The sequence below is a fragment of the Apodemus sylvaticus genome, chromosome 15 (genome assembly GCF_947179515.1).
Source record: "Apodemus sylvaticus chromosome 15, mApoSyl1.1, whole genome shotgun sequence".
Taxonomy (NCBI): Eukaryota; Metazoa; Chordata; class Mammalia; order Rodentia; family Muridae; genus Apodemus; species Apodemus sylvaticus.
Genome location: NC_067486.1, coordinates 42,387,140 through 42,400,282, shown reverse-complemented (window position 1 = coordinate 42,400,282; position 13,143 = coordinate 42,387,140). Strand labels below are relative to the sequence as shown.

The following is a 13,143-nucleotide window of genomic DNA, read 5'->3' as shown; positions in this document are numbered from 1 at the left end:
TAAAATGACACAACCACTTTGGAGGCAATTTGAGAGTGAGGTAGATATGAGCCCACGACTCTGCTACTCCAGACATGAAAAGCTTGTTTCTAACTCCTTTATTCAATAGGCAGAAAGAACTCAAATGTCCATCAACAAATAATACATCACTGATGCACAGGTAAAATAAACACCCAATAAAGTACTAGATTATCATTTACTTTTTACATAATTCTAGAAAATTCTAAAGTTCTCTATGGTGATAAGGCTTATCAATGATTGAATAGCCAGAGAGTTTACAAGATTATAGGGAAGGGTTGAAGAGGGGGCCCAGTGGTTAAGAGTGCTTGCTGCTCTGGGAGAGAACCTGAGTTCAGTTCCTATCACCCATATTGGACAGCTGATGAATACCTCTAACTCTAGCCCTGGATATTTCTTCTGGCCTCAGCACCTGTGTGTACCCATACACACAGACAAGAAACATTTTCCAAAATGCTTATAAGGAAACTTCTGGTGGTAGTACATATATTCACTTTCTTGTTGGTATTTCATATTTCATAGATGTATGTGTGCCAAATCTTACCAAATCGTATACTTCGTTTTTTTTTGTTTTGTTTTGTTTTTTTTTGAGTCACTAGATTTTCTTATTCTTCTGTAAGTAACCACAATAATAGCCTATATACTTTTATATTGGAAAAGTTTTGATTTACCAGTATGGTATTGAACCAATGGTGTGCTAAACCAGTATTGTATAGGTCACAGGGCCCAACTGCACATCTATTCCTGTTTACAAGTGTCACATTAAGTTCTATTGTTTTCTTTTTTTGTAGACTTTTTGTTTCCTTTTGTCTTTATTGGTCTTTTGCTTGTTGATTTTCATTTATGGAGTTTTTGTTTGTTTTAGATAGAGAAAACATAAATTTGGATGAGTGGAGAGGAATTGGGGAAGAAGAAAAACATCAAAATATACTGTATGAAAATAATTTTTAATAAAAAAATTTTGAAAGCGTCATGTTGGTGGGATATTAGAACCAATAAAATTAGTGCTCTTGTAAATGTACATTTTCTCAGACAGTTGGGACCAGCCCACCACACATGGAAACAAAAATGCTTAGAGGCTTCAGCTTTTAATTGTGCAAAAGGACCTTGAGGCTGAAATGCCTAAGAACCATCAGACTAAATGGTTAGGAGGTAGAAACCAAGCACATTTAAGAAGAAACTTTTAATTAAAATAGGGGCCTTGTGACACAGATCATTGATAGAATTAACATGAAGGGTCATGTCCCCAAAAAAGATTTAGTAGAATTGATCATCTTAGAGCATCGTCCTGTTTGTGTCATTTTTGACACAGGCATCAAGGCTTCTGTGTCTGCACCTTATAGAGGTCTGCTCGTTTCTGTTTTAAAATGGGGATTTGCTGCCGGATTTCAGCCAGCTTCTTCAGGTCTGCAAAAATAGGGACACACATGATTAATAATTTGCAACTACTTACCAAGCAATGGAATTTCGTCCCCAAACCAAAGTCTCGGCAAGTGACCCAGGAACATTTGCCTTGTCTGGGTTCTGGTGCTGCTGGTGACCTGGAGGTAGTCCTGGGTCAACTCAAAGTAAACAAAACCCAGTGAAACAGACCCAGAGCTCATCCTTAAAAGCAGTATCACTAGGAGGGAAGAGTGAGGCACAAAGGGATCCATGACCAGCCACAAAAGATAGCCTCAGCAGTGGGGATACCAGACACCATAACCGCAGCAGGGCAGATCTTACCTATATCTGAGTACAGGATCGTTTCCTCTGTGCCAGCTTTGGTTAGAACCTGCCCCCTGAAGGAAATCCAGAATGAATAGGGATTGGTGACAGCCAAGTTCTCTGTATTTTGCAACTTGTATAACAGGCCTAAAGAAAGATTCTAAGATCTAAAATAAGAAAGCAGTATAAATTCTGGTTCTGTTATTTATGTTAAAACTTGTGGCACTGTGAGGGTTGGTGAGGAAAGTGGAATATTGTTAATAAACTGCACACTGATAGAAAACCATAGCTCATCCATGATTATAAATATCTGGAAACAGATCTACCAGTAGTCAACAGGAGTCCCAGTACTGCTTGGAAAAAGCCCCTTCCAAGGAAGCTCTCCATCTGTTCCTCATGCACTCCCAATTTCAACCACACCTGAGGGTAGTGAGGCTGGGCCTGTACATGGCCCAGATCTACAAGAACCTCTGCCTGTGTGGCTGAAATTCCTGGCTCCCTATGCTTTTGAGTTTCAAATTGGAAGAAAAGACTTTACCCAGCATCTGGATAACACAAGAATATGCTGAAAGGAACAACAGCCCTTCAAAAGTCCAGGTGAAGGCTGTTGTGGAAAACTGTAGTACCCAGTCCTTTGGCTCAGTGCAGGGTCTCAATAATATATCTAAAGAAATGATTAATTTCCAAATATGTCAAGACAAACCATCTGGCACAATTAACTGACTGTATTATCATAGGCTCTTAGCAAGGATGAGCTACCAATACCATTAATTTCATTTGATTGAATCCTAATTCCCACCCATCTGTCCTGCCAAATTCACAGTTCTTTCTCTAATGTCACTCCCACCCAGACACCAACCACCCTAAAGTCATAGGCTAGAAGGCCCCAGATGCCTTCAGAAAAAAAAAAAAAAAAAAAGGAAGAGCACATAAAACACAACTACTCTGCAACAGTCACTCTAGGTAGCCATCAGGAAAACTGGCTGAGAGCCCATCGCCAGCATCTGAGACAGGAATGTGACAGAAGCCAACCTAACCCAGTTCTCCAGTGCCCATAAACCCTGGTGTGGAACTACTGAGACCCCCCACTCCTCTCTGGAACCCCTATTTATTCTGAAATTGTAGAAGGGGTGTGTGTGTGAGAGAGAGAAAGAGACACAGAAGTAGCCTGGACCAAAAGCCAACTTTTGAAGTCAAGTTCCAGTAAGGACGTGTCTGAGATCCTATATGTGAATGTATGCTGTTAAATTACATATACAGTTGCCAACCATGTGGTATGTTCATGGAGAAACATCCGTGTGGCTGAACAGTTATTCTCTGTTCAGTCAGTGGTAAAACGCTTTACCTTTTCACAGGGGGACAGTCAGTTTCTTCTAACCCAGTGGTTCTCAACTTTGCTAATGGCATGACCCTCCCCCAACCTATTAGGAATTATAATGTAAATTTATGATACACAGGCTGATATGTGTGGAGGGGTTGTGAGACACAGATGGAGAACCACCGCTTCAACCCATTCCCCCCATCTCTAATCGTTACACAGGGAGTAACAAACACTCTTCCCTCGCTCGCTTCTCGTTCCTGCCCCTGGGCCAGTCAATCAGCTTAAATTTTAGCCAAATGCAAACTAAGAATTTTGGGATCTCTTCCTAAAGCCAACTTCTAGCCCATGCTGCTTGCTGCCTTGATTATTTTGTATGACTTCCAGGACTACCTAGACAACAGCCAGGGTTCAGTATGGCAAGCAGGATAGCTTTCTTTTGTGGTTGCAAGTAACAAGCTTCCCTGTGCTTGTCAGGATATATGGATAAAAGGGAGTAGGAGCTGCTGAGGGAAAAAAAAGATCCTGTATCATCCATAAACTTCCAGCTGAGCACAGCCTAAGACATACTCACCAAGGATCCACAACAGTGCTGTGTCCCCAGACCACATAAGAGGCTTTGTCATCCCTAGCAGGAGAGGCTGTAGCCACATACACCTGATTATCAACAGCCCTGTAGTTGACAGAGAGCAAATACATTGTACATTGCAGACCTGCAACATGTTGCTATCCAAGTATATACAGTTCTTTAGAAATAAAAACAAAAAGGCAAACTATAAAAACTCTAGAAGTAAACACAGGAAAAGGCTTCTGTACATTGGAATGAGCAAGAGTGGGGGGGGGGGATGAGACACAAAAGAGACAAACACAAGAGGCACATGGGATTATAATCAAACTGAGGCTTCTGTCCAGCAAATGAAGGTCCCAGGAGTGGGAAGAAAACTCCAGGGTGGCAGAATTATCTGCAGGTATATTCAGTGTCACCAAACAGCCCAATTTAAAAATAGCCGAAAGTCCAAGTCCATGTCTAATGCCACGAACCAGGAGGCTGAAACAAGAGGAATCAGTTCAGCCCAGCTTTTCAGTGAGACTATCAAGAAAGCAACAGCCACACTGACATTTAAAAGAAGTCAAGCAAATGGTACTTGAAGGCTGTTCCTCAGCCCACAGCACTACCAGGAGGGCAAGTTGCCCAACCTTTATAGGAAGTAAGGAACAGAAGGAAGAAATTAGTCTGTTGGGGGTACTCTTGAGGAACCTGTGAACCCTGCCCCCCCCCTCTTTTCTGCCTGGGGTGAAAAGACTTCGGTAGACTCTCCAGGCAGGTATGAAATAAAACTTGAAAGTAGAGCCAAAATAAACTCTCCATTCTCTGTACTTTATCTAGAGCATTTGTCACAATGATAGACAGCTGCCAAACACTACAGATCAACATAAGTATTTTTAGAAGGTCCAATATCACTAATTATCAGGCAACTCAAAACCATGATGACCAACCACAAAACTATCTCACTGTAGTTCAGATGGCTAGTATCAAGAACCTTAAGTTCCCGTGAGGGTGTACAGAAAACCGTGGTGCACTATTAATAGGACTGTAAATTAGTATAGCCATTGTAAAAAGCAGTGGAGTTGCAGCTAACAGTTAAGAACAGGGCATGTGGTCCAGAAATCCTACTAAAAGGTTCAAGTCTAAAGGAAATGAAACACAGCTAACAGTTAAGAACAGGGCATGTGGTCCAGAAATCCTACTAAAAGGTTCAAGTCTAAAGGAAATGAAACAATGCGTAAAGAGACATCTGAGCCCAGCACTGGACTATCACAGGAGCCAAGAAACAAACATCCTGTGCCTGTTAACTACTGAGTAGATAAAAACCCGTGTACAACAGAGTGGCATTCAGCCACTGCAGAATGCCTTTAAGCCCAGGGAACTACTGTGGCATCAGAGACAGTACCTAGCAGAGCTCTGCGCAGTTATCCTAAGAGCATCTGGGTGTCAGGGCAGGCAGGGGCAGGGTTCCATTTAAGGCCGAAAGATCTATCAGTACCAAGATGCTTGGTTCTTACCGGGCTCGCTGAAGCAGCTCCCAGTGGGCTGGTCCTGTGGTCAGATTGAAAGCTCCAGGATACACCAAGAGCTGGCAGCCTCCAGAGGGAAGAGAGAAAGTGCAATGGTGAGCACTCAGTTACTCCCTCCCTTATCCAGTACAGCCAAACTCAAACTTTTCCACACACAAAAAGAGGTCAGCCTAGTAAGGCAGGATCTGAATTTAATTTTTTTTTTTTTTTTTAGAGATAATAGATATAAAACACCGCCACAAGAAAAGTGCAATGGAGCTAGTCAGACTTGTGCATTCACTTTTAAAAAGAGCGCTGTTACCAAAATGTCACATCCGATTTGGGGCAGTACAGTGTCGGACACTCTTAAGCCCAGAATGCATGCACCTCATCTGCTAAACAGCTGTCAACCATCCATACCACTTAGTTAAGTGTCGGTGATTTTGGTAGCTTAGTAAGGACACTGGTAATCACTGAATGGCATCAGAAGTTTGTAAATTCAACCCTGTCATACCAGTTCTCTGAGGGAACCACACCCCCTTGGAGATGTAAAAGGATTGTTCGAGTGCAAAGGAAAAGTTAGAACCAGAACTTGGGTCTTCTGGGGCGTGTGTGTGTGTGTGTGTGTGTGTGTGTGTGTTGAAACCCACAAGAGTACAGATCATTGCTACATTTCTACCTAACCCCATGTAACTCTAAATACAGTGATATTAGAGACTCAACGAATAAAGGGAGATATTCCAGAACCCAGAACAAAGCTTTTGCTACAGAGTGTGTGAGATCACACATACCCCAACCCTGTAACCAGAAGTTCTCAGCAGAAGTCTGGTTGGCAAGATGCTGCGGAAGTATTGGACTTAGAGACATTAACATTGTACCTCTGACATTTTGTGCAAATTTTTGTGGGGTTTGTTTTGTTTTCTTTTGAGCATTCCAGACACCACCCCATAATCAAACCTCCAAGCAGCTCTGTAACCCACCTATGGCCCTAACTCACCTCTTTGTGCATAGATTTGTGCAAGCTCTGCGAAGCGCATGTCATAGCAGATGCCCAGGCCCACTCTGCAGTAAGCTGTTTCCAAACAGAAGAGTGCACAAATGTGTGAACCTCTGGCAGAGAATGGGAGAGGAAAGCTCCGATCATAGAACACCAACTAGAAGAATTAACCCAGGACTCCTCCGACACAGACAATTGTAAGTTCAATCCTATCAGAACATCACTCAAAGACCACATTGACAGCCTCAGGATAGCTTTGAGAAGGTCATTCTGAACAATGCATTATTAAGTACAGTGTGTCAATGCTGGCCCGCAGGAGCACCCTGGATGCCATGGTCAGGAGGCTGTAGCCCAGTGGAAGAGTGATATCAAAATCCTAGGTTTCCATTCTCTCCAAACTTTCTAGACCTCGGACTGCTTACTCTCAATTCTGAACTTTTAGTATGGATATGTGAAAAACTTGGAGATAGACATAAAAAGGAAAAATACCTGCTCCTCCTCTCCGGGATTACTATAAGAGGCAAACATATCTGGTACGTACGAGTATCAAATGTGGAGAAACTATCACCAGGACTCAATGTTTTAGATTCTTGAAATGTAATTTTTCCAGGAACATCAATGTCAAACAGATGGACCTGCATCACAAATAATTGATTTGATTACCTCTGGCCTCACAACAGTAGTGGCAGATCTCTCTCCATGGTCAGATATGGAAATGCTCTAAGACTGACAGCACAAATATCCCCAGCTTTGGCCATATTGCACCTACAACTGGCTACCTCCAAATGTTTATCTTTCTGCTCTGTGTAGGATCTCAAGCATAGTTTTAAGTAATTGGTATCTTTATCTTGTTTTCAGTCTCTGAAGGAACAGGTTAACGATTTTGCCTATCCTTTCTACTACAGGAAAATGGGAAAATGATGTGGGTTTTATAACCCCTGGTGTCTTCAGGTGTGCAGGCTCATGGTGGACGCAGTGTGTTGCCTTTACTCACTCTAAATGCTAAGGAAGATTTCTCAGAATCAAACTGACGAAACTAGCAAGCAGAGATAGATATATCTCTGAGTCTGAGGTCGGACTGGTGTTCCAGGATAGCCAGGGCTACATAGACCCCCATATCAAAAATTAAAAAACACCATCAGAAAAGAAAGCAAAATGAATGTGCAGCATTTAAAAACAAGTAAGTTGGCGTGGTGGCACATGCCTGTAATTCTAGCACTAAGGATGATCTAAAAGGAGGATCACCCCAAGTTCCAGGACAGTGTGGATTGTTGGAGTTCAAAATCAGCCTAGGCTACACAGAAAGACCTTGTCTGAGACAAACACAAAATCCAGATAAAATTTTGCAAAGTAATTCCAAATGAGATTTAGTTCCCTCCTTTCCTCCCTCCCCTCCCTCCCTCCTTCCTTTCTTTTCCTTTTTCAAGGCAAGGTTTCTTTCTGTAGTCCTGGCTCTCCTGGAAACCATGCAGTAGACCAGGCTGGTCCCCAACTTTGAGTATCTACCTGCCTCTGCCTCCCAAGTTTTGGGATTGAAGGCGTGTACCACCAAATGCCTAGCTAAGGATTTTTCTTTCAAGCACAACAAATGTGGCTTGATATCCGAAGACTAACCAATGTGATTTATTACATTAGTAAAGAGAAACGCTATATACTATCTCAAGGACATACACTGAGCAATAGTAATGTGTGTTTGGGAGGGGAAGGGGGAGGGGGGCAATGGCAGTTGAGTACACCCAGGCCCCGCCTGTGCTATGAGAGCACTCTACCACTAGTCATCTCCAGCCTGTGTCGGGAACTTCTACAACCAACCATGGTTTTCAAAACAAAACAAAACACTTTCTATGAAAGGAATGCTTTTCATCTAATAGTCATATTGAACAATTCTAAAACATCATATTTAGGAATAAAATAGTGAATGTGTTCCTTCCAAGACTGGAAATGAGACAAAGAGACATTCTTTTTTGATTTTTGAGACAGGTTTTCTCTCTGAAAAAGAGAACTTACTCTGTAGACCAGACTGGCCTCAAACTCAGAAGTCCATCTTCCTCTGCCTCCAGGGTGCTGGGATTAAAGGCATGAGGCGGTCAGATCTCTGAGTTCGAGGCCAGCCTGGTCTACAGAGCAAGTGCCCACGTAAGAGCACCTAATGTTTAACGGTACGTCAGAGGTCCTACACAGTGCAACAAATTCACTGGAAGGAGGAGATTTGCACTGCTTACCTTTCTGTGCTTTACCAGTAAATTTCCATCAGGCCCAAACACAGGGCAGGTATTATACAGTTTCCCAGCATCCTCTTCAGGGATGGAGCCTTCCATTGAAGAATTACACAGTCATACAAAACAGTAACAAAAAGGAATTGACCAGTAACTTTGTGAGAATAGGTAAAGGCCTGGTAAGCAGTCATTTGGGCCCAATAATAAAGTTTATTCTAAGCATTCTTTTTCCCTCTTAAAGATATCATTCAGTGATTAAACTCCAAATTATTGATGAACTATAACTAGTTCAGATGTCAGAGAAAGGTTTAAAAAATAACCAAAGTGGCCCTGAAATTCAGTCACGATGTTGAGCAATAGTTAATATGTAACATCAGAGCAAAATCAGGAATTCTCATTGCTCAAATCCATTAAGTCTTCCAACAAAACTTGAATCCTACGGGCCCTTGATGAGAAATGTTTAGACACAAACAAGCTTTTCTTCATCAAAGAACCAATCCAATATATGTTCCATACATTGCGAGCACCTAGGCATATCTAATCCCTACCTATCATGACCATCATGACACAAGATAATCTTGTTTGTTATATTTACTGAACCTCGGGAGGTTTATTGGACTTTTCGTTTTAAATCAGCACATAGAACACAGGTCAAATTTCTCTTGCCACATTCTACCTAGCTCTTTAACGGAGTGTCATCAGTATCAGCTTGGTGTATTTCTGTGGTATTTACTAGGTCTTTATGTATATAACTTCATTTGAAAGTATACAATCATTCTTTTAAGGGAGAACTAATTTAAATTCTGTTCATAATCATGCTGAACTTGCATTTTTTACACTTAGTATATCCTGAAGTATATCCCAAGTTGACCTGGAATTTACAATCCTCCTGCCTCATCTTTCCAAGTGCTGGGATTATAGGTGTATGCCACCATCCCTGGCAATCTGATTCTTTTCAAGGGTTAAAATGTTTAAATGTTTAGTTTAAATGTAACAGAAGTCATCCTAGCATTTTTAATGTTTAGGTGTTACACCACAGGGAAGAAATTACCTCCAATGAGGTATATGCCGCTCTCCTTTGCTACCTCAGAAAGCTTCTGTGTGGACTCTCCAGGAATCTTCTCTGCGTATTCAGGAAAGTAGTTTGTCCCATATGGAGAATTGAAGCACTCCTAGAGTCACGTGAGAGAAGAGGACGGGGAAAGCAAGCAAACCGCTTAAAGTTCTGCAGAAAGTAGAAACACAGCAAGCACTTCCCATTCTGCTTGGAGTGGATAAAACAGCTGTAGGAAAAGACCCAGCTAGAGCTAAAGAAAGTGCAATGGAAGGCAGACAGGCAACTAGCCCGGATGAGGTCAGGGGAAACTAGTCTTTCCTGGTGACCCGGCAGAAGGCTAGACCCGGAGCCTGTGAGACTGGCAGTTCCTGGCCATCCAGACCCATCACAAGTCAGTTCACCCTCTGATTTTAAATCCCAAGATGAATTCTGGAGCTCAAAATTCTACCACTAATTATGTAAAGCAATAAAAGTTATGCATTAAAAAGTTCTGAAAGCCACAGACGTAAAACTATTTCATTAACTGTAAATAGTTGTTTCTCACTCCATTCTGACATCTTTATGATCCTATGATATCTCGCATGGACAGCAAAAGTGGGTGAGGGTGAAACAAAGACAGGGATGGGACACAGTCACCAAAAATGACAATGGCACTAACAACATACACATACAACACACATGGCAATGGCACTGACAACATACACATACAACACACATGACAGTGGCACTAACAACATACACAAACAACACACATGACAATGGCACTAACAACATGCACATACAACACACATCTGCCTTCAGCAGTCCTTTGACATGTCAGAAAGCAACAGGTAAACATTTACTGGATTTCAATTCAAATTCACTCATTTTGTGTTTAATAACAGGGTCTACCTACGAGGCATTACACTAAAAATGACCAGCTTGTCAAGGGTCAGCTAGCTAAGCACGAACCCACATAACTCAAGCACTTTCCTTCCTAGACTTTTACTTCATCTCAGCCACATAAACTAGCAAGAGACCATGTTTGGGTACCAGATACAGATGAGTCCTGTAACTGATGCACAGAGAACACTGGGTTCATTCTATATAGTAAGTTCCAGGCCAGCCTACACAGTGATCCAAAAGAGGAAGACTGGATTGTGCTGGGGAGACGTCTCAGCATATACACATATACACAGGCATGGGGACATGGATTTGATCCCCAGCACACGTGTATAATAAGCCGGTTATGAGGAGATGCACTTATAATTCCAACCCTAGGGGAGGAACGAGGCAGGGGTCCCTGAGGCCTGCTGGCTAGACAGTCTAACCAACTGGTGAATCTGAAGTCCCAGTGAGAGACCTTGTCTTAAACACAGAGTGCTTAGACAGTGGTAGCACATGACTTTAGTCCCAGCACTTGCAGGCAGAAGCAGGTGGATCTCTGAGTTCAAGTCCACCCTGATCTACAGAGCAAGTGACAGGACAGCCAGGGCTACACAGAAAAACCCCATCTCAAAACAACAAAGTAGCCTGCTCCTGTGGAACTGACACCCCACCCCCTCACACACACACACCTCCCCCCCCCTCCAAGTGCATGTGTACACACACAAAATACACACACAAAACACACACAATAAGATTACCTTTGTTACTGATCCCTGCTCATTCGGGAACTCTGGGGCTGATATGATACAACCTTCAACTCAAACCTCAAGACAATTTTTCAAAAACTGAAGAGTGCTAAAGCAATATGGTCTGAGCCAAAACATGACAACAATAAAAGGCCTGAACTGTGCAAGCAACCAAGTAACCGTGCAGGCCCCGAGTGTGTTATCTTTAAGGAAGTCCCCCAGGGGAGCTTTACTCCTTGTGATCTTGTTCAAGACTTGTAACCATGTTAGGCATCTTATGACAAAGTCACTGCTAGACTTTGTGAAAGATGAAACAATAAATACGAAACAATAGTAGAGTTCCAAAAGACGTTGCTGGAGGTGGGGCACTGGAGGGCACAAGCTGTGGTGAGCTCACAGCTCCTCGAAAGGGCAGGCTGCCCTGGTACTTACCGGCAGCGAAACTATGTTGGCACCTTGCTTCGCTGCCTCCCGGATTAGGCTACAAGCCCTGGCAATGTTATCTGATTTAATGGAAGAAACGTGAAGCTGGATGAGGGCCAGGCGGAAAGCTGAGGAAAAAGAAAAAAAGAGTCAGATCTGCCCACTAAGTTCACCCGGAGCCAGGAGGATTCTCAATCAGGATCTCGGGCAGTGTCTGGACACGGATTTTGATTGTTCCAACTACTGGCAGGCAACACTGACAAAACCTGGCTTCTGAAGAAGTCCGAAGCTCTCCTTAAAAGTATGAAAACTACGATCGCTCTTTCCTTAGTTTTCCTAAATATGATTAAGAAAAAAAGCTACATTTAGCCCCTAATACCTCTTATTGAACAGTGCCAGAATCTGGTTTCAAAACAAAACAAAAGAAGCCCAAACCTGGCATTATTTTCAGGTTAATAGAACTTGAGCTGTCACCAGAGTATCACAGAAACTCACTAATATATCCCCTAACCATAAGAAGTTAGACTCCTTAAAACTTATTATGGTTTTGTTTCTAGCCTCTTTCCCAAAAGCCACCCAATAGTTAACCTGTCCCGACCCAGGTTTGGGGCTGGCGCAAAGCGCCCTCTGCAGGCTGACGCAGGAAAACCCTCCACCGGGGTCCTCGGTGTGCAAGACTTGCCGCTTCACCTTCCCAGGAAAGATGACCAAGTGGGGGCGGAGGGCACGAAAACGCCGCGAGCTTAGGGCCCATTATGGGAACAACATTTACATGAATATTCCAGGTCACTGCACCTAGAAACTTTCACAGACGAGGAAGCTTGCTATGGGAAAGCCGCACCAAGTCACTGGACGAAGTTGCACAGCAATCAGGCTAATCCCTGCAGCTGCGGAGTGAGGTGCGATTATCCACCGCTGTAAGGCGAGGGAGTCAGAGCCACGAGTCAGACACCGCCACCCGACCCGCAAGCGGCCCAGCTCCGACCGCGCAGGCAGGACGCCCTGCGCCGAGGCCTGTGCTCGCACGGCCGTCGGCCCCTGGGCTCCCCCGAGCCGCGGACACCCGCGACCAGAGCCACCGGCATAGCTGACCGGGGAACGCAGGGACCCAGCCGGCTCATCTGCACCGCCACACCGAGGACTGACTCCGCTCCCGCTGGGAGCTGGACAACCAGGCCACGAGCCACTTACTAGCCATGGCTCTTCCTCGGAGCACCACAGGCCACGGGGACTGCTGCCAGTCAATCTCCTCCGCAGAGCCCGGAAGGCGGGGACGAGCCGCGCGCAGAAGGGGCGTGGTCAAGGGCTGGGCCGAGGGGCGGAGCCTCGAGGAGCTTACAGGATTGTTTTGTGCTGTGCTGTAGTGTTGGTGAGTAAGCCTTCGATTTTGTGTACATTCAATATAAGTCTACCACTGTGCTACGTACTTGCCTGGGCCCCGTACTAAAAATGGCTCAAAGTGAGAATTACAAATTCTTTACTTAGGACCTTCAAAAGCAAAGTCAAAAAAAGAGCAGCCTAAGTTATGGTGGTGTGCCTTAAATGGTTAAGGAGCGGGAAGTCTGGAATAGAAAAGGCCCTACTTGTGGCACAAAGGATGTAAATTTCAGGTTGGATCACAGCTGTGGCCAGGGTAATAAATGATGCTCCGTGCTGACTGGCTTGAGGAAGTGCACCTGGTTGTTTTAGGCTAGCAGGACTTCAGAAGCTTGCTCCTAACTGGGCTGGGGAAAGAGATG

At 43.8% G+C, this 13,143-nt stretch overlaps 1 protein-coding gene across 1 annotated transcript; it reads right to left on the bottom strand.

Annotated features, from left to right (window-relative positions):
- Window positions 1-574: 574 nt before the first annotated feature.
- Nit2 (nitrilase family member 2) lies at window positions 575-12,744 on the bottom strand. The gene is made up of 10 exons (XM_052157809.1): window positions 12,596-12,744; window positions 11,414-11,532; window positions 9,363-9,483; window positions 8,318-8,406; window positions 6,637-6,730; window positions 6,096-6,170; window positions 5,108-5,186; window positions 3,618-3,716; window positions 1,744-1,799; window positions 575-1,425 (listed from the first exon to the last, which is right to left on the bottom strand). The coding sequence occupies exons 1-10, from the start codon at window positions 12,600-12,602 to the stop codon at window positions 1,334-1,336; spliced, it is 831 nt and encodes a 276-aa protein (XP_052013769.1). The 5' UTR covers window positions 12,603-12,744; the 3' UTR covers window positions 575-1,333.
- Window positions 12,745-13,143: the final 399 nt, after the last annotated feature.